A 17,950-nucleotide genomic window follows, 5' to 3' on the forward strand; every position below is an offset into this window, starting at 1 on the left:
AATACATTATGTTGTAAGAGGCATGTATAAAAGAACACACACTTAGAAGACATTGATGAAGTCCTAGAGCAAAGCTTACCCATGGTAATGACCACAAAATGGGGTTAAGGTGAAGGAGGATGTGGCTAAAGGACATAAGGGAGCTCTCATGGGGAGTTTGGGGAGGGGGAAATGTTCTGTACCTTGACCTGAGTGGCCACTACACAGGTATGATCAATTATAATAATTCAAGCTGTATTTATAAGTTGTATGTACATTTTATTTTACTCTGTGCAAATTATCCTCTAATATACATGAGTGAAAAGATAGTTATGCGTTGTGTCTGGTAACTCAGAGTGGAACAGTCTTCCATGTGGGCATCCAGGCATCCAGGTTTGACTCCAGCTCCACCGTGTGCTAACTCATGTGTCCACACAAGTGCCTGTTGACTTCCAGGGTCCAGTCTCCTCACTTTAGAACAGGGCTTGGCAGACTGTAGCGTGTGGGCCCAGTCCAGCCTGCCACCTGTTTCAGTGTGCTAAGAATGCTTTTCCTTTTGATAGCTGAAAAAATCTAAAGAATAGTATTTCTTGACTTTGGGAATTAGGTGAAATCTAGCCCTGGCACACAGCTGCCCTCGTTCGTCTACATGCTGTCTGTGTTCCATTTTTGCTACAAAGGCAGAGTGGAGGAGTGGCCACCAAGTTGGTCCAGCCTGCTGTCATGGGCAGGATTGACCCCCAAAAAGATGAAGCTCCACGCTAATCCCCCATACCTGTGAACTGATTTATTTGGAAATGAATCTTTGCATATGCAAGCAAGCTAAGATGAGCCATACTGGGTTAGAGTGGATCCCTAAATCCAACAACTGGTCTCTAGAAGAGAAAGGTGAGGGAGGTGCAGACACACATAGGGAAGACAGTCTCTGAAAGAAGCAGGGTTTGGAGTGGCTCAGCCAGAAGGCAGGGGGCCCCGGGGATGGTTGGCAACACCAGAAAAGACAGGGAAGCCTTTCAAGAGAGTGCGCCCTGCTGCCACCTTGATTAGACCTCTGGCCTGCAGAACTCTGGGGTGTTAAGTTTCTGTTGCACATTATGTGATGAGCACTGGGTGTTCTATGCAACTGATGAATTACTGCACACTACATCTGAAACGACATACTGTAAGTTGGCTAATTGAATTTAAATTTTAAAAAAAGTTTCTGTTGTTCTAAGCCCCCAGTGAGGGTGTTTTGTTACAGTGGTCCTAGGAGACTCCTATGTCTGCAAATCTCTGTACAGAAAACATGTGCCAACCTCTGCTGCAGCACAAAAGATGTGGCTCTTGAGCATCCCCATTGAGTCAGCCCAAAAATACACTGACATTCTGTTTTAGGATTTGTGACATACTGAATGCATGCATTAAATGGTTAAACTGGGGATCCCTGGGTGGCTCAGCGGTTTGGCACCTGCCTTTGGCCCAGGGCGCGATCCTGGAGTCCCGGGATCGAGTCCCACGTCGGGCTCCCGGCATGGAGCCTGCTTCTCCCTCCTCCTGTGTCTCTGCCTCTTTCTCTATCTGTGTCTATCATAAATAAAAATAAATAAATCTTTTTTAAAAAAATGGTTAAACTGGCCTAGCACAGGGTAAATGCTCACCAAATACTACTAGCTTCCACCATTGTCATTATCAGGAAGAAAAGTATCTGCTGTTTTAGGATTCTGTTAAATCTCAAGTTGGACTTTTTTTATTCATAGGTAGTATAAAGAAAGAATTCCTCTGAAATGCTAATCATTGGTCCTTGTTCTCATTTGAAGGCTCTCTATGAAAATATGCTGGTAGAATTGCCCTTTGCTGGCTTTTTCCTGTCCAAATTGCTTGGAACCAGTGCAGATGTGGACATTCACCATCTGGCCTCGTTAGATCCTGAAGTGTATAAGAATCTGCTTTTTCTCAAGAGCTATGAAGGTGACGTGGAGGAGCTTGGACTGAACTTCACCGTGGTGAACAATGACCTGGGGGAAGCACAGGTGAGAAGGCCCATCACCACTCTGTGACAGACACCAGCTCCTGTCCACACAGCCATAGGAAAAATTCCCAGTGTGCTCAGGGTGTGATTTCGGGATCCTGTGGGGGCTGAGGACACATGAGCCCTGGCTCCAGGCCTTGGTGACAGCTGTCCTCTGGGATTCTCTGCCCCCAGGAGCGTTGGTTAGCACCTTCCCAATGGGAGTCCTAAGGGTCCCTAATGTGCCCTTGTTCCTGGCCCACCCTGGCTGGCCCTGGGGTGCTCTGACACTGATCGCTGGCCTTCATTATCAGTCTGGTTGGTCTTGCTGTCTTTATCCTTTTTTTAAAATCCTTGCATGTTAGAAATTAAAACTAATTTGTTAAATGACAGCATTATTGGGATATAATTTGCATACCACAAAATGCACACTTTCAAGTACATTCCTGGTCAGTGTATTCCCAGAGTACACAGCCACCACCAGCATCTCAGTTCAGGATGGTGTCATCTCCCCATTAGCAGGTCACTCCCACCCAGCGTAGGTGAGCATGATCTACGTGCAGTTTCTATGTGTCTGTCTACCCTGGAATCTTAGAGTCTGCAGCCTTCTGGGACTAGCCTTATCACTTGTAGGAGCCACGACTTCCTTTGTTTGGCTGAACATTGTCCCATTGTATGGATATACCACATTTTCTTTTTCAGTTGATGGACATTTGGGTTCTTTCTACTTTTTAGCTACTAGGAAGAGTATGCTATGAACATTCTTGTACAACATACTAAACTGTGGAAGAATTGCTAACATCTGGAATTTGCTTCCACTATTACAAGAGCAGGGGCAGTGTGTGGAGGTAGAAATAACCTATATTGGCCACGAGGGGATACTTGCTAAAATGGGTGGTCAGGGGTTGGCATTTTGTCTACGTTAGCCTATGTTCAGATGTTCCCATAATTCACAAAACCTTTCTTAACATCTACTGATGAACCAGGTTGTTTGAGGACCTTTGAGGTCGTGTTATCTCATCTTATTAGATTTTAAAGTGACGAGCTATGCTTTTCTAACTTATTTTTGTTTTTCAGACAAATAGGTCTATTTTGTGTGTGGGGGGGAAACAGTTTTTTTGCTATTCTTATGCAGATCAGTCATCTTTTCTGGATCTACTAGTTGTATTTTAACTATAAAACTATTATCATCTTTTATCTGTTATTACTTGGTTTTTAATTCAAGCTTTCAAAGGTCATCAGCTTTGCCAGCTTAAAAATAACTTCATGAAAAAAAAAAAACTTCATGTTAAATATATATTTAGTGTTTAATCAAATCACCATTGATAACACATCGCCCCATACAGGATACTTCTTAACTTTAACCCTCCAGGTTGTAAGCACTAACATTTTATTTCAATAAACACATACACTGGGCAGCCTGGGTGGCTTAGCGGTTTAGCGCTGCCTTCGGCCCAGGACATGATCCTGAAGCCAGGATCGAGTCCCATGTCGGGCTCCCTTCATGGAGCCTGCTTCTCCCTCTGCCTGTGTCTCTGCCTCTCTCTCTCTGTCTCTCATGAGTAAATAAATAAAATCTTAAAAAATAATAAATAAATAAACACATATACTGAACAAATTTGAGCTATTGCAATTTTAGCTATTTTTATATAACACTACCTACTTGCCATCCTGCCTAGTCTGTATTTCTTCATCCATCCATTCATGAAACATAATTGCTGCTCTGTACCAGCCATTATGCTGTGCAAAGGAGTTTTTTTCTAAACTATGAGAGCATACACATTCTAACAGGAGAGGCAGATGTGAGCAGTAGCTCAGTTACAAGTAGGTCAGGGAGAGCTACCTGGAAGAGACACTGGGTGGGTAGAAAGGCATTCACCGGGCAGGTGAGCACATTTAGAAGTGGCTAAGCTTAGGGCTAAGCTACGAGATTCCAGGAGGGCTGGGCTTCTCCTGTTATTGTGGAGAATAATTAGAGGCCTTGGACTTTAGAAAGGTTAGACATAACACTCAGAAGGAGAACCAGTGTCTCATCCCATAGTTGGTCTGCAGTATTTAGTGCTTCAGGGTAAGATGGCCTAAACAGATGCATTTCAGAGCCAATAGGAAAAGAATAACAAGAAAACATTTTTGACAGGTGTCTGGCTGGCTTGATTCGTGGAGCATGTGACTCTTGATCTCAGAGTTATGGAATCTGTCTCCATGTTGGATATGGAGATTACTTTTTAAAAAAGAAAAGAAAGAAGAAAACCGCTGAGCTTCCCTTCAAGGGATGTGAGATCCTGATTCTCTGAGTCAGGGCGGGACCCAGGAGCAGCCTACTTATGTTCCAGGTCAGGTGGTCCAGAATTCAGAGAAACCACAGCTGGAGGGTTAAGCAATGAAGGCGTTTTAACAAGAGAACATCTGCATAATCTTCATTTTTAAGGTTATGTTCTGTAGGTATAGGTCAGTATCTTGAGTAGGAGGAGGAAGGGGCAGGCAGGACATTGTGATACTGAACCCCTGTGCCCTGGTGCCCACCATCCTACTTCGGGTCTCTGTGTTTGAGGACTGTGAGGACCTCATGTGAGTGGAATCACACAGTGTCCTTTTGTGACTGGTTCATTTCACTGAGCAAGATGTCCTCCACCTTAACCTGGATTGCAGCACTCCCCAGAATGTCTTCCTTTCTAAGGCTAAGATTCCACTGTACGTTTATCCCTTCATCCCGTGCTGGATATTGTCTCAGCTGTCATGAGTAATGACACCATGAATACGGCCGTAGAAATACCTGTTCAAGTCCCTGTGTTCTACTCCCGTGGGGATATCCCTAGAAGTAGGACTGCTGGATCATACACTGATTCTAATGATTAACTTTTTTGAGGATCCACCATACTGTTTTCCAGTGAAGTGAAGTGCTATTTCATTGTGCTGCTGTAATACATAGAGCTAGTCCTGAGAATTCAAAGTTAGGAGTTAGGAGATTTAAGGAAAGTTAGGAGATTTAAGACCTTTTTATTGGCTTCCTCCCCGGACTGTAGAAGCGCTGCATGGCTCCCACACCACAGTGGTGTCTTCAGAGACTAAGATAAGCACACACAAAGATGTCTACATCCTAGTTCTAAACCCTCTTGGGAGGGATCCCTGGGTGGCGCAGCGGTTTGGTGCCTCTCTCTCTCTGTGTGTGACTATCATAAATAAATTAAAAATTAAAAAAAAAAAAGATAAACCCTCTTAGGTATTTTTAATGTCCGTCTTTGTGGTACTTGAAATTTAGTCTATTAGCATTATATATATATATATATATATATATATATATATATATATATATATATATAACGATAGAGAAAGAGAGAGAGAGAGAGGCAGAGACACAGGAGGAGGGAGAAGCAGGCTCCATGCCAGGAGCCCAACGTGGGACTCGATCCCGGGACTCCAGGATTGTGCCCTGGGCCAAAGGCAGGCACCAAACCGCTGAGCCACCCAGGGATCCCCCTATTTCTTAGCATTTAAAAAGCAACCTATTTAATAGGGCGCTTGCGTGGCTCACTCAGTTAAACATCCAACTCGGTTTTGGCTCAGATCATGATCTTGGGGTCATGAGATCGAACCCCACATCAGCTCCGTGCTCAGCAGGGGAGTCTGCTTGGGTTTCTCTCTCTCTCTCCTCCCTCCACCATGTATGCAATGTGCTCTCCCTAATAAATAAGTAAAATCTTAAAAAAAAAAAAAAAAAAAAAAAAACCTACCTATTGAAGAAGTAGTAGGTATAGACTAACTTGTGAAGGGAATAAAGGAAATGATACTGCATTGGGTTCCCTCCTTCGCTCTCTCACTGGGACATCTCTAGGCTTTCTTGAAAACTGACCTCAACACTGAGAGAAAATAAGAAAGATGAGGACAGAACCCTATTGTGTTTGGACAGCATATTTAGTTGCTTTTGTCTCCACCTCTTCTTCCATTTTTTTTTTAAGATTTTATTCATTTATTCATGAAAGACACAGAGGAGAGAGAGAGGCAGAGACACAGACAGAGGGAGAAGCAGGCTCCATGCAGGGAGCCTGATGTGGGACTCGATCCTAGGACTCCAGGACCATGCCCTGGGCCGAAGGCAGGCACTAAACCACTGAGCCACCCAGGAATTCCCTCTTCTTCCATTTTATAGAGCTGAAGTTTCAACATGTAAAATTCAGATTTTTTTTTTTTTTTTTAAAGAGGAGGTTTGTTAATTGATGTGAGGGCACCATGAACACATAGAGCCACTGTTGCCTCACTCCACCTGGTGGCATGATTTAAAAACTAAATAAAAGCACTAGGACAGTCAGTTTTATAATGACCTGTCCACAGTCTTTGCTAATGGGAGTATTTCCCATTTTTCCTTCTGAAATAGATGGTAATAGTGAAATGTCGCATATGTAAGAGTTCCATTAAAGCACCACTGCTAATATTGGAATCTATTAAAAGCAAAAGTGTGAAGATGTTCCAGTTATTCATAGAAATTCCCACAGAATAAAGAGATTATGGATGACAGTGCAGAGGAGTAATTACACTAAAGAGTCAAATAGGACAAATTAAGAAAGTCACTGGCAAAGCAGCTATTTGTGGGGGAGATCTTATGGGGGAGATCTACAGAGATAGATAAAAAAACGTAGTCAGGTTTAAGTTCATAAAATACTATGATTTTAAAGATTTCTTATGGGCAGCCCCGGTGGCGCAGCGGTTTAGCGCCACCTGCAGCCCAGGGGGTGATCCTGGAGACCCTGGATTGAGTCCCACGTCGGGCTCTCTGCATGGAGCCTGCTTCTCCCTCTGCCTGTGTCTCTGCTACTTCTCTCTCTCTTTGCATCTCTATGAATAAATAAATAAAATCTTTTTTAAAAATTAATTAAAAAATAAAGATTTATGATATGCAAATACTTCTTTATGTTGGTAGGATATGTTAATCTTCCCTTTTAAAATACTAGTGTTCCAGGCAGCCCTTGTGGCTCAGCGGTTTAGCACCACCTGCAGCCCAGGGCGCGATCCTGGAGACCTGGAACCGAATCCCATGTCGGGCTTCTGGTGCATGGAGCCTGCTTCTCCCTCTGCCTATGTCTCTGCCTCTCTCTCTCTCTCCTCTCTGTGTATTCTCATGAATAAATAAATAAAATCTTTAAAAAAATAATAAATAAATAAAATACTAGTGTTCCTCCCCAACTTGTTTTCTTTACTATAATCAATATGGCTATTTGTAAGCCTGCTTAAAAATGAACATGAGGGATCCCTGGCGGGCTCTGTAGGTAAAGCGTCTGCCTTCGGCTCAGGTCATGGTCCCAGGGCCCTGGGATCGAGTCCTGTGTCGGGCCCCCTGCTCAGTGGAGAGTCTGTCTCTCCCCGCGCCCCGTCCCTCCCCTTGCTCGTGCTCTGTCTCTCTCAAATAAATAAATCTTTTTTTTTTTTTAAGTGACATTTTAGACTACTGGTTTGTACACATCTCTTCCCTGAGGACAGTGCTCAGGGCTTAAGATGGTCCCATAAGTGATCTTTGTTATGTACAAGAGCATGAACTTGAGTCACAAGACCTTGTTAAAGTCCTGGTTTTGGTGCTGTGCTCTGTGACCCTAGGCAAGTCACAGAAGCCCTTCCTCATTTTCAGAGGGTGTGTACATAGCTCTGAGGATAAAATGAGCTCACTTCTAGCAAGTAAATGTGAGGCCCCGTGCATTCTGCAGCGACATTTAGGAGTATCTATCAGGGAAGATAGCTCTTGCCCTAAGAACTGCTCTAGTTCCATATGTAGAGATTTAAATATGCTCTTAGAACTGAAATTCTAGGACAGATTTGACATGATTTGAAATAGGGATAGTTTCGATGTAGCCTAGAGAGGAGTTTATATGACCACAGCACAGTCCATGTACGGTCGCTGGAAATGTCATTGCCATCTGATGAGGCAGGGCTACTGGGGCTTTGGAAGTCCTTTACCTGATCCTGATCGTTTCACGGGTCCTTTGTCTTTGAATCACTTAGTACATGATCATTTATTACCTGCTGTTTATCCACTTAAAGGAAGGGGTGGTGTTTTTGTACATTAAAACAGAGCAGTGAGCTCATGAGGTAACAGATGGCCCATCAGCTGACTGTGAGCGCGGAGGCATTGCAGCCTCTCCCCGGAGCAGAGACATGTAAGGAGATGTGGGTTCGCAGCCCTTTCTCAGGCCTCTGGTTCCAGCATGGAGCACGAGAATTAGTGAGAAGTGAGGTGTCATGTAGAATGTGCAGTGCAAGAGGAAGTAAATCTAATAGAGCTTAGTAACTTCTGTAGCGCGAGATGGCCATGTAACCACTGGGTATATGGTGATGTAAGTAAAGCTTTTCAGCAGACTTTAAAATGGCCTTTCTGGGGGCAGCCCCAGTGGCTCAGCGGTTTAGCGCCGCCTTCAGCCCAGGGCGTGATCATGGGGACCCGGGATCGAGTCCCACGTCGGGCTCCCTGCATGGAGCCTGCTTCTCCCTCTGCCTGTATCTCTGCCTCTCTCTCTCTCTCTCTCTCTCTCTCATTAATAAATAAATAAAATCTTTTAAAATAATAATAATAAATAAAATAAAATGGCCTTTCTGTAAAGTGGTTTAAAAAAAAAAAAAAAAGGCTAAATGTCGTTGCCCAAAAGAAGAGAGTTTATGCTTGGGGTATAACAACCACCAAGAGAACCGAAGACTGTGACAGAACCATGAGGGGGACGTTGTGTGGTTTCCATCACCCACAGTCTAAGCAGCACTCTGTTTCTACCCTGAGGTTTGCCCCCTGCTTGGTCATTCTGGAATGGCATCGTTCACCTACTGTGGATTTGTTCTGTTTCTTTATCCTTAGCATGGATGGCCTTATCCAAATGCAACTGAGAATGTATTTCTTCTGTTTAAGTTCTAGTAAACAAGCTTTAGAAAGTGCATTCTTGTAAATTAGGCTTTTATGTTTATAATTGTCTGTGGTGTTTTGTCTATCACCTTTGGGTGTATATGAGTTTACATAATCACAGTTCTAAGATAAAGTAAAAATATCAGCATTTTATTAATGATGAAAGCAGTTCACGGGGCTAGGTGTTTTGTGTGTGTCCACGTTACGGTGGTGGGGGAGACTCAGCATCCGGCCTCTGCTCCTGGCTAGTGCTTCCAGGAGTGTTCTCCAACTCTGTGCTAGACCTGCAGATTTTGTGAGTGTGGTTACATACAATGAAAGGTTGTTCTTTGGGATTCAGCCCAAATATATAAGAAAGATTGGTCAGTTACCTCAAATGTACCACTGTCCTCTGAGTCATACTTAAAGTGCTCATCGGGGCCTGGCTAGCTCAGTTGGTAGAGCATGTGACTCTTGATCTCGGGGTTGTGAATTCAAGCCCCACATTGGTGTACAGATGACTTAAACATAAAATCTTTTTTTTTTTTTTTTTTCTGATAGTCACAGAGAGAGAGAGAGAGGCAGAGGGAGAAGCAGGCTCCATGCACCGGGAGCCCAACGTGGGATTCGATCCCGGGTCTCCAGGATCGCGCCCTGGGCCAAAGGCAGGCGCCAAACCGCTGTGCCACCCAGGGATCCCAGACATAAAATCTTTTTAAACATTGAAAGAATAGGGGCAGCCCCAGTGGCTCAGCTTTTTAGTGTCGCCTTCGGCCCGGGGCGTGATCCTGGAGACCTGGGATCGAGTCCCACGTTGGGCTTCCTGCATGGAGCCTACTTCTCCCTCTGCCTGTGTCTCTGCCTCTTTCTCTCTCTCTGTTTCTCATGAATAAATTTTTTAAAAACTTAAAAAAAATGAAAGAATAAAGTACGTTGTAGTGGTTAACAGCATGATGGAGATAGAGAAGAATGTGCTATTTGTACAAATAGGAGTAATCGTTCTATTGCAACCTTCATTCCTTAGCCTGTGTTTCCTTCAGATTGAATCCCTTTTGACGTGTTCAGTTTTTGGATCATATCTTTGCCCTTTGTGATTCCTAATTTTTTATTTTTTTAAGTATGTATGTATGTATTTATTTATTTATTTATTTATTTTAGAGAAAGAGGGAGAGTGCGTGTGAATGACGGAAGGGCAGAGGCAGAGGGAATCTCAAGCCGACTCCTTGCTGGGTGCAGAGCCCAACACAGGGCTCAATCCCATGATCCTAAGATCACAACCTAAGCTGAAATCAAGAGTTGGACGCCCAACCGGCTGAGCCACCCAGGGGCCCCAGATTCCTAATTTTTTAAAACAAAGTCGCTGTGATTACATTGCCACATCATTCCTTACTACTTTGAAGAAACATTGGTGACTAACGATTAACTTAAAGACAGAATAAGATGCCAGGCTTTGGAGATTCCCACCAAGGGTGCATCTTTGCACTCACACAGACTGGTGTGTGCAGCAGTGGTATGGCTTTTTATGTAGACTCTTGTGTACAGAGCAATGCTGTCAAATTTCTTTGAAGTATGTGCTTCTTGCTTTTCTTTTCATCCAGTCATTTTTAGAATTTTCAGACCCTTGTTTTAATATTTACAGGTAGTAGAACTAAAATTTGGTGGAAAAGACATCCCTGTCACCAGTGCCAACAGGATCGCATACATCCACCTTGTTGCTGACTACAGATTGAACAGACAGATCCGCCAGCACTGCCTGGCCTTCAGACAGGGCCTGGCCAATGTGGTGAATCTAGAGTGGCTGCGAATGTTTGATCAGCAGGAGATTCAGGTACACTTCTTACTGGTGCTGGGAGTCACACTTGTCTTCCAACATGGAAAAGCTTTCTTAAAATCTACCTCAAATTTTATGAATTGAACTTTTTTTTTCCAGGTATTAATTTCTGGTGCACAAGTTCCCATAAGTCTGGAGGACCTAAAATCCTTTACAAATTATTCAGGTATGTTGTCACTGCTGGGTATTTATCCCTGAAACTATTATAGATCTTTCCAAACTAATTTTTAGTATACTTTTTGTATAGGTAATTCATTCCCAGGGTTTAGAGCCCAGCATGGGGATGGAGGTGTACAGTGAGACCCCTCCTGTCCCGTGCTGCCTCTGTCCCACCACAAGTAACCACTCCTCTCAATTCTCTGTATATTAAAAAAAAAAAAAAAATTCTCTGTATATTTACACACAAATACAGAATTCTCACCTTCCTCATTCTTACACATTATTCTGCACTTGTGGTTCTCTCGTTACACCATGTCTTTGTAAGTGTCTACCAATGCAGTAGGTTGCTTCCAGTCTTTTGCTTTTATTTATTTTATTTTTATTTTATTGTATTTTATTTTATTTATTCATGAGAGACACAGAGAGAGAGGCAGAGACATAGGCAGAGGGAGAAGCAGGCTCCACGCGGGGAGCCCGATGTGGGACTTGATCCCGGGACTGCAGGATCACACCCTGGGCCAAAGGCAGGCGCTAAACTACTGAGCCACCCGGGAGTCCCAAGTCTTTTGTTTTTATTTTATTTTATTTTTTTTAAAGATTTATTTATTCATTTACGATAGACATAGAGAGAGAGGCAGAGACACAGGAGGAGGGAGAAGCAGGCTCCATGCCGGGAGCCCAACGCGGGACTCGATCCCGGGACTCCAGGATCGCGCCCTGGGCCAAAGGCAGGTGCCAAACCGCTGAGCCACCCAGGGATCCCCCTCTTTTGTTTTTAAAACAGGGCTAACTAAAAACATAAAAACAATTTACTAACAATAAAAGAATAAACAAACAAATTGGACCTCAGGGTTATGAAATTAAACTTAAAAGTTTCTGCTCTTCAAGAAAATGAAAACCCAAAAAGAACACAAATGGCCAATAGACACATAGAAATGTGCTTGACAACATTAGTCGTTAGAGAAATAATGAAATTATTCAGAGATGGAATTGGTGTATCTTTTGGGCTTTTGTAAGATTTTTAAAAGATTAACTTCATATATACTTAGCCGTGAATAGAGGGGAAAAAAATCATCCTTAAAATAATCACTCATTTTGGTGAGTTTTCATAGTCTATTATTCTAGTTTGTGGTGATATATAATTTATAGTATACATTCTGTTTGTTTAGCATCAAAAAAAAAAAAAAAAATTTCTAGGAGACAGCTTCTCCTCTGCTGCCCTGCTTGCCTCTCCCTTGAGATGTATTCCATAAACTTCTGTTTCCTTTAAAAATGTGTGTGTGTGTGTGTGTACTCTTTATGCAATTAATTGTTGAGATTAAATAGATATATTTTTTTAAAGATTATTTATTTATTTATTCATAGAGAGAGAGAGAGAGAGAGAGAGAAGCAGAGACACAGGCAGAGGGAGAAGCAGACTCCATGCAGGGAGCCCGATGTGGGACTCTATCCAGGGTCTCCAGGATCACACCCAGGCTGCAGGCGGCGCCAAACCGCTGCGCCACCGGGGCTGCCCGAGATTAAATAAATATATAAGATTTATTTAACCTTCCACTATAATAAGTAACTTCATGTATATTTCAGGGTATAAAGTCTTTTTCTTTTCTTTTTGTTAAAGAAGTTAAATTCCTTATTAAAGGATCTGAAGATTTCAGGGGTGAGATTATGATAAGTAGGACTCACAGGGAAAATGTGGCAAGCAGTAATTAACATTTAGCAAGTGGCATATATTCTTGAGCTTGGCTGAAGATAACTCTACCCTTTCAGTCTTTTTCTCTCATCTGTAAATACATATTAGAGAAATCTATAGTTGTGAGTCATTGATTCTTTTCATTAATGTGCACATGGACATTTTAAAGTATTTTTTAATTTTTTTCTCCAAAGATTTTATTTATTTATTTTTAATTTGAGAATATGGGAGCACGAGTGGGAGAGTAGCAGATAGAATGGCCAAGCAGGCTCCACTCTGAGCACAGAACCCGACTCAGGGCTCCATCCCAGGATCCCGAGGTCACAACCTGAGCTGAAATCAAGAGTTGGACGCTTAACCGACTGAGCCTCCTAGGTGCCCTGAAAGTATTTTATATACCAGGGTGCTTGGTAGAACATGTGACTCCTGATCTCAGGATTGTGGGTTTGAACCCTACCATGGGGTAGAGATTACTTTTTTAAACAGTAAAACATAATGTAAAAAAATGTTTTATATATATTAGAAAATTTAAAATATAACCTTAAGTAAACGTGATGATGAATTCAATGTGTGCATGTGATACCACATCTTCGAAGCTGGGATTAAGATCTAAGCAAAAGTGTTAAGTGGTTGTGAGATGATGAGGCACCTTTGTTTCTATAAAGTGTTATTTCTCTTTCTTTATTATGTTATACACTGCATAATTCACTTTTCAAAACCAAGAAAACTTTAAAGTCATTTCAGTGTTGGGTGCCTGGCTGGCTCAGTTGATGGAGCATGTGTGTCTTGTTATCAGGGTTGCAAGAGCCTATTTTTAAAAATTAATTTTTTTAATTTTTAAAAATGTAAAGTCCATTTTCATAAAATAATAAGTCATTTACAGTTAACAAAATTACAGGTGACTTTTCTTCATTGTACTTCTCTCTTTTTTCTAAATACTATAAAATTAATATTTCTTTCAGAACAGTATTTAAGCCTTAAAAACATATCCTGTACAAGATTTACAGCTATAAATGGGTAAAGAGAGGATTTCTCTCCTCAAAGATCACTATTAGCCTGATATCCAAAGCAAACAAAAATAACACAAGAAAATAATAATGTACCTCAGGAACGTAGATGCAAAAATCCTCAAAATATTAGGAAACTGAATCCAGCAGCTAAGTAGCATTTATCCCATGAATGCAAGGGTAATTTAACATCTGAAAATGTATTAATGTAATAAGCAGTAATGGCAGTATAAAGAGCAAAACTCACATAGTCATCTCAGTAGATGCAAAAAGAGAAAGAATAAGCAAGCGCAACCCGTGAGCATCTAAGCATCTCTTACCTGTTCAGGATTAAAACCCTCAGGAAACCAGGAACAAAAGGGAATTCCTCACCCTGATATAGGACATGCACAGAAACATCACAGCTGCCAGCACACTGGTGAAAGTTAGAGGCATTTGGCTGGGGTTTCTAGCTGGTACAATAAGGCAGGAGGGAGAGAAGAAAGAAGAAAAACAGCCAGCTTGGTAAAGAAAACTTGAAACAAGTAAAACTAGGGGTACTTGAGGGGCTCGGTCGGTTAAGTGTTCAACTCTTGGTTTCAGCTCAGGTCGTAAGTTCAAGCCCTGCATTGGGCTCCGCACTGGGCATAGAGCCTACTTAGATTCTCTCTCTCACTGCACCCCCCCTTCCAAAAAGGAAGTAAAACCGTCTTTCTTCGTACATAGCTTGACAAAAAATGAGAACTAAAAAAAATTTCAACAGGTGACAGCACAAATCAGTACATACAAACCAAGAAAGGAATTAATTAAACAGTTCCATTCAGAGTAACATCAAAAAGAATAAAATACAAACATAGCAAAGTAATTGTACATGCAAGACTTCAACACTGGAAACTGCACAGCTCCGCTGTGAGAAATTGAAGAAGATCTAAAGAAGTGGAGAGGTAATCCAGCTTCATGGATTGGAAAATTCAATATTGTCAAGATATAATTCTCTTCAAATTACTCTACAAATTCAGTGCAACCCCTATCAAAATCCCAGTAGTCCTTTTTGTAGAAATCAGCAGGTTGATTTTAAAATTCATTTGGAAATGTAAAGGACCTAAAATTGCCAAAACAATTTTGTAGAAGAACAAAGTTACAGTATTTATACTCTGATTTAAAACTTACTATAAGGCCACAGCAATCAAGACATTGTGGTATTGGCACAAGGATTAGCATATTGATTGATAATTAGGAATTCAGAAAAAAAATCCTTATATTTATGGCCACTTTACCACCGACTTGACAATACGAGAATGCTGGGACAACATTCACATGGAAAAAAATGAGATTAGACCTTTACCTCACACCATATACAAAAATTAGCTCAACAGAGGATCAGAAGCCTATAGGTAAAAGCCAAAGCCATAAAACAAAACAAACAAACAAAAAAAGCCAAAGCCATAAAACCTCCAAAAGAACATAAAGGAGAAAATCTGCATGACTTTTGGATTAGATGGAATTTTTGGTTGTACACCCAAAAGCATGAGCCAAAAAAAAAAAAAAAGAAAGAAATTGATAGAAAATTGAACTTGCTCAAAATTAAAGCTTTTGTGCTTCAAAAGATACTATTAAGAAAATGAAAAAAAAACAAAAAGAAAATGAAAAAACAAGCCACAGATTGGGAGAAACTATTTTCAGGTAATATATATAATGATTGCATCCACTGTGTGTGTGTATATATAAAGAACACACCTTAGTAAGACAAGCAATTGAATTTCAAAGCATGGCCAAAAAAAGCTTCACCTAAGAAGATATATTATAATGGCTGGTAAGAATCACATGAACAATTGTTTAACATTTCATCTTTGGGGAAATGGAAATCAAATCATAATGAGATATCACAACATACCCACTAGAAAGATTGCAACCAAAAAGGTAAATAGTACCAAGTGTTAGTATATGGAGAAATTGGAACCCTCTTGACTGATGGGAATGTGGAATGGTAGCTTCTTTGGAAAAGTTTACCATGATTTAAAAAGTGGCTGTACTCCTACTTCACACCATATATAAAAATGAACGCCAAATTGGGCAACAATCTTAATGTAGGGGCTAAAAGCATAAAACTCTAAGGGGGAAAAGGTAAGTCTTTATGACCTTGGATTTGGTATTGGATTCTTTGATATGAGGCCAAAAGCATGAGCAAAAAAAGAAAAAATATGTATAAATTGGGCTTCATCAAAATTACAAAACTTTGTACATCGAAAGACATTATCAAGAAAGTTTAAAAGACCAATCTACAGAAGGGGGAGAATATTTGGAAATCATATATATATATTCAGAATATATAAAGACGGGCAGCCCCGGTGGCTTGGCAGTTTAGCGCCACCTTCAGCCCAGGGCCTGATCCTGGAGACTCAGGATAGAGTCCTGCATGGAGCCTGCTTCTCCCTCTGCCTGTGTCTCTGCCTCCCTCTCTCTCTCTGTGTCTCTCATGAATAAATAAAATCTTAAAAAAAAAAAAAGAAAATATATAAAGACCTCTCATAACAACAAGAAGACAAGCCAATTCAAAAATGGAAGGTGGGGGCAGCCTGGGTGGCTCAGCGGTTTGGCGCTGCCTTCAGCCCAAGGCTTGATCCTGGAGACCTGGGATCGAGTTCCATATCAGGCTCCCTGCATGGAGCCTACTTCTCCCTCTGCCCGTGTCTCTGCCTCTCTCTCTCTCTCTCTCTCTCTCTCTCTGTCTCTCGTGAATAAATAAATAAATAAATAAAATATTTTTTAAAAAATGGAAGAAGGACATGACTAGACATTTCTCCAAAGAAGATAACACAAACAGCCAGTAATCTCACAAAGATGTGCAACATGACTAATCACTGGGGACATGCAAATCAGAGCAACAGTGAAACACAGTTCACACGTCCATGAAGACGACCACAAACAGACACCATGTAGAAAATTATAACAGGTGTTGGCAAGGGTGTGGAGAGACTGGAGCCTGTGTTCATGGATGGCAGGCACATAGAGTAGCCACTACAGAAAATGGTTTGGTGGTTCCCCAAAAAGCTAAATATAGATTCACCGTATGACCCTCTCTCTCTCTCTCAAATTTTTCTTAAAAAAGGCTTAAAGGGTGCCTCAGTTGGTTGAGCATTATGCTTAGGTTGTGATTTTGGGGTCCTGGGATCACACCCTGCGTCAAGCTCCCAGCTCAGTGGGTATCTGCTTCTCCCTCTTCCTCTCCCCTCACTCATGCACTCCCTCACACTCTTTCTCTTTCTCTCTGAAATAAAATCTTTTAAAAAAGGAAAAAAAGGGCAACCCAGGTGGCTCAGCGGTTTCACGCCTGCCTTCAGCCCAGGGCCTGATCCTGGAGTCCCGGGATGGATTCCCACATCGGGTTCCCTACATGGAGCCTGCTTCTCCCTCTGCCTGTGTCTCTGCCTCTCTCTCTCTCTCTGCCTCTCATGAATAAATAAATAAAATTTTTTAAAAAAGGAAAAAAATAAATTATTTTTTTAATAAAGATAAATTTTAAAAGGTTTAAATGGGGCGCCTGGGTGACTCAACAGTTGAGCGTCTACCTTTGGCTCAGGATGTGATCCTGATCCTGGGATCCGGGACTGAGTCCCACATCAGGCTCCCCACAGGGAGCCTGCTTCTCCCTCTGCCTGTGTCTCTGCCTCTCTCTCTCTCTCTCTCTCTCTCTCTCTCTCTCTGTGTCTCTCATGAGTAAATAAATAAAATCTTAAAAATAAGAAGGTTTAAATGATGAAATATATTTTCTGTACTTTACCACAGTTTAAAGAACCCACCCCACCCAGACTCCTCTGTCTTTTTTTTTTTTTTTAAGATTTTATTTATTTACTCATGAGAGACACAGAGAGAGAGAGAGAGAGACAGAGAGAGAGGCAGAGACACAGGCAGAGGGAGAAGCAGGCTCCATGCAGGGAGCCCAATGTGGGACTCAATCCCAGGACTCCAGGACCATGCCATGGGGTGAAGGCGGCTCTAAACCTCTGAGCCACCCAGGGATCCCCCTCCTCTGTCTTATTGAGTGCTGTTTCCCAGGCTTTCCTCCCAGGTCCCTCTGACCGGGTTTTGGAACAAGAGCATGGTACAGGTGGCAGTGTTTGCGTGTGCTCTGCCATGTGGATGAGCCATCCCAGAGAGCACACCTGCAGAGATAGCAGATGCTGGTTATCTGTAGGGGAACATGGGATTTGCTCAAGGAAATGGGAATGTTCCAAAGTGGTTTACGGCGACTGTTGCAAAACTCTACATTTGCTAACATCGTTTACATAAGTAAATGTGTATCTATTTATGTATATAAATATATGCATGTATCTCCCCTTTCTGTAATTCTTATTGCTGTAATTTTGAACTCTAATGTTTATGTAAAGGCAGATAATACATAAGGTCACTTTGTCCCTACTATCAAGTCATAAGTTTAAAAAAATGAAATCAATCCAACCATTCC

At 41.7% G+C, this 17,950-nt stretch overlaps 1 protein-coding gene across 2 annotated transcripts in view; it reads left to right on the forward strand.

Annotated features, from left to right (window-relative positions):
• UBE3C (ubiquitin protein ligase E3C) overlaps positions 1-17,950 on the forward strand; it is a 127,575-nt gene that overhangs the window by 99,042 nt on the left and 10,583 nt on the right. For both annotated transcript variants that reach the window (XM_072763262.1, XM_072763263.1), the window contains exons 19-21: positions 1,776-1,988; positions 10,459-10,647; positions 10,750-10,816. In XM_072763262.1, the coding sequence (XP_072619363.1) occupies positions 1,776-1,988; positions 10,459-10,647; positions 10,750-10,816 (469 nt within the window). The remainder of the gene's footprint in view (positions 1-1,775; positions 1,989-10,458; positions 10,648-10,749; positions 10,817-17,950) is intronic.

Source organism: Vulpes vulpes, chromosome 7 (genome assembly GCF_048418805.1).
Source record: "Vulpes vulpes isolate BD-2025 chromosome 7, VulVul3, whole genome shotgun sequence".
Classification (NCBI taxonomy): domain Eukaryota; kingdom Metazoa; phylum Chordata; class Mammalia; order Carnivora; family Canidae; genus Vulpes; species Vulpes vulpes.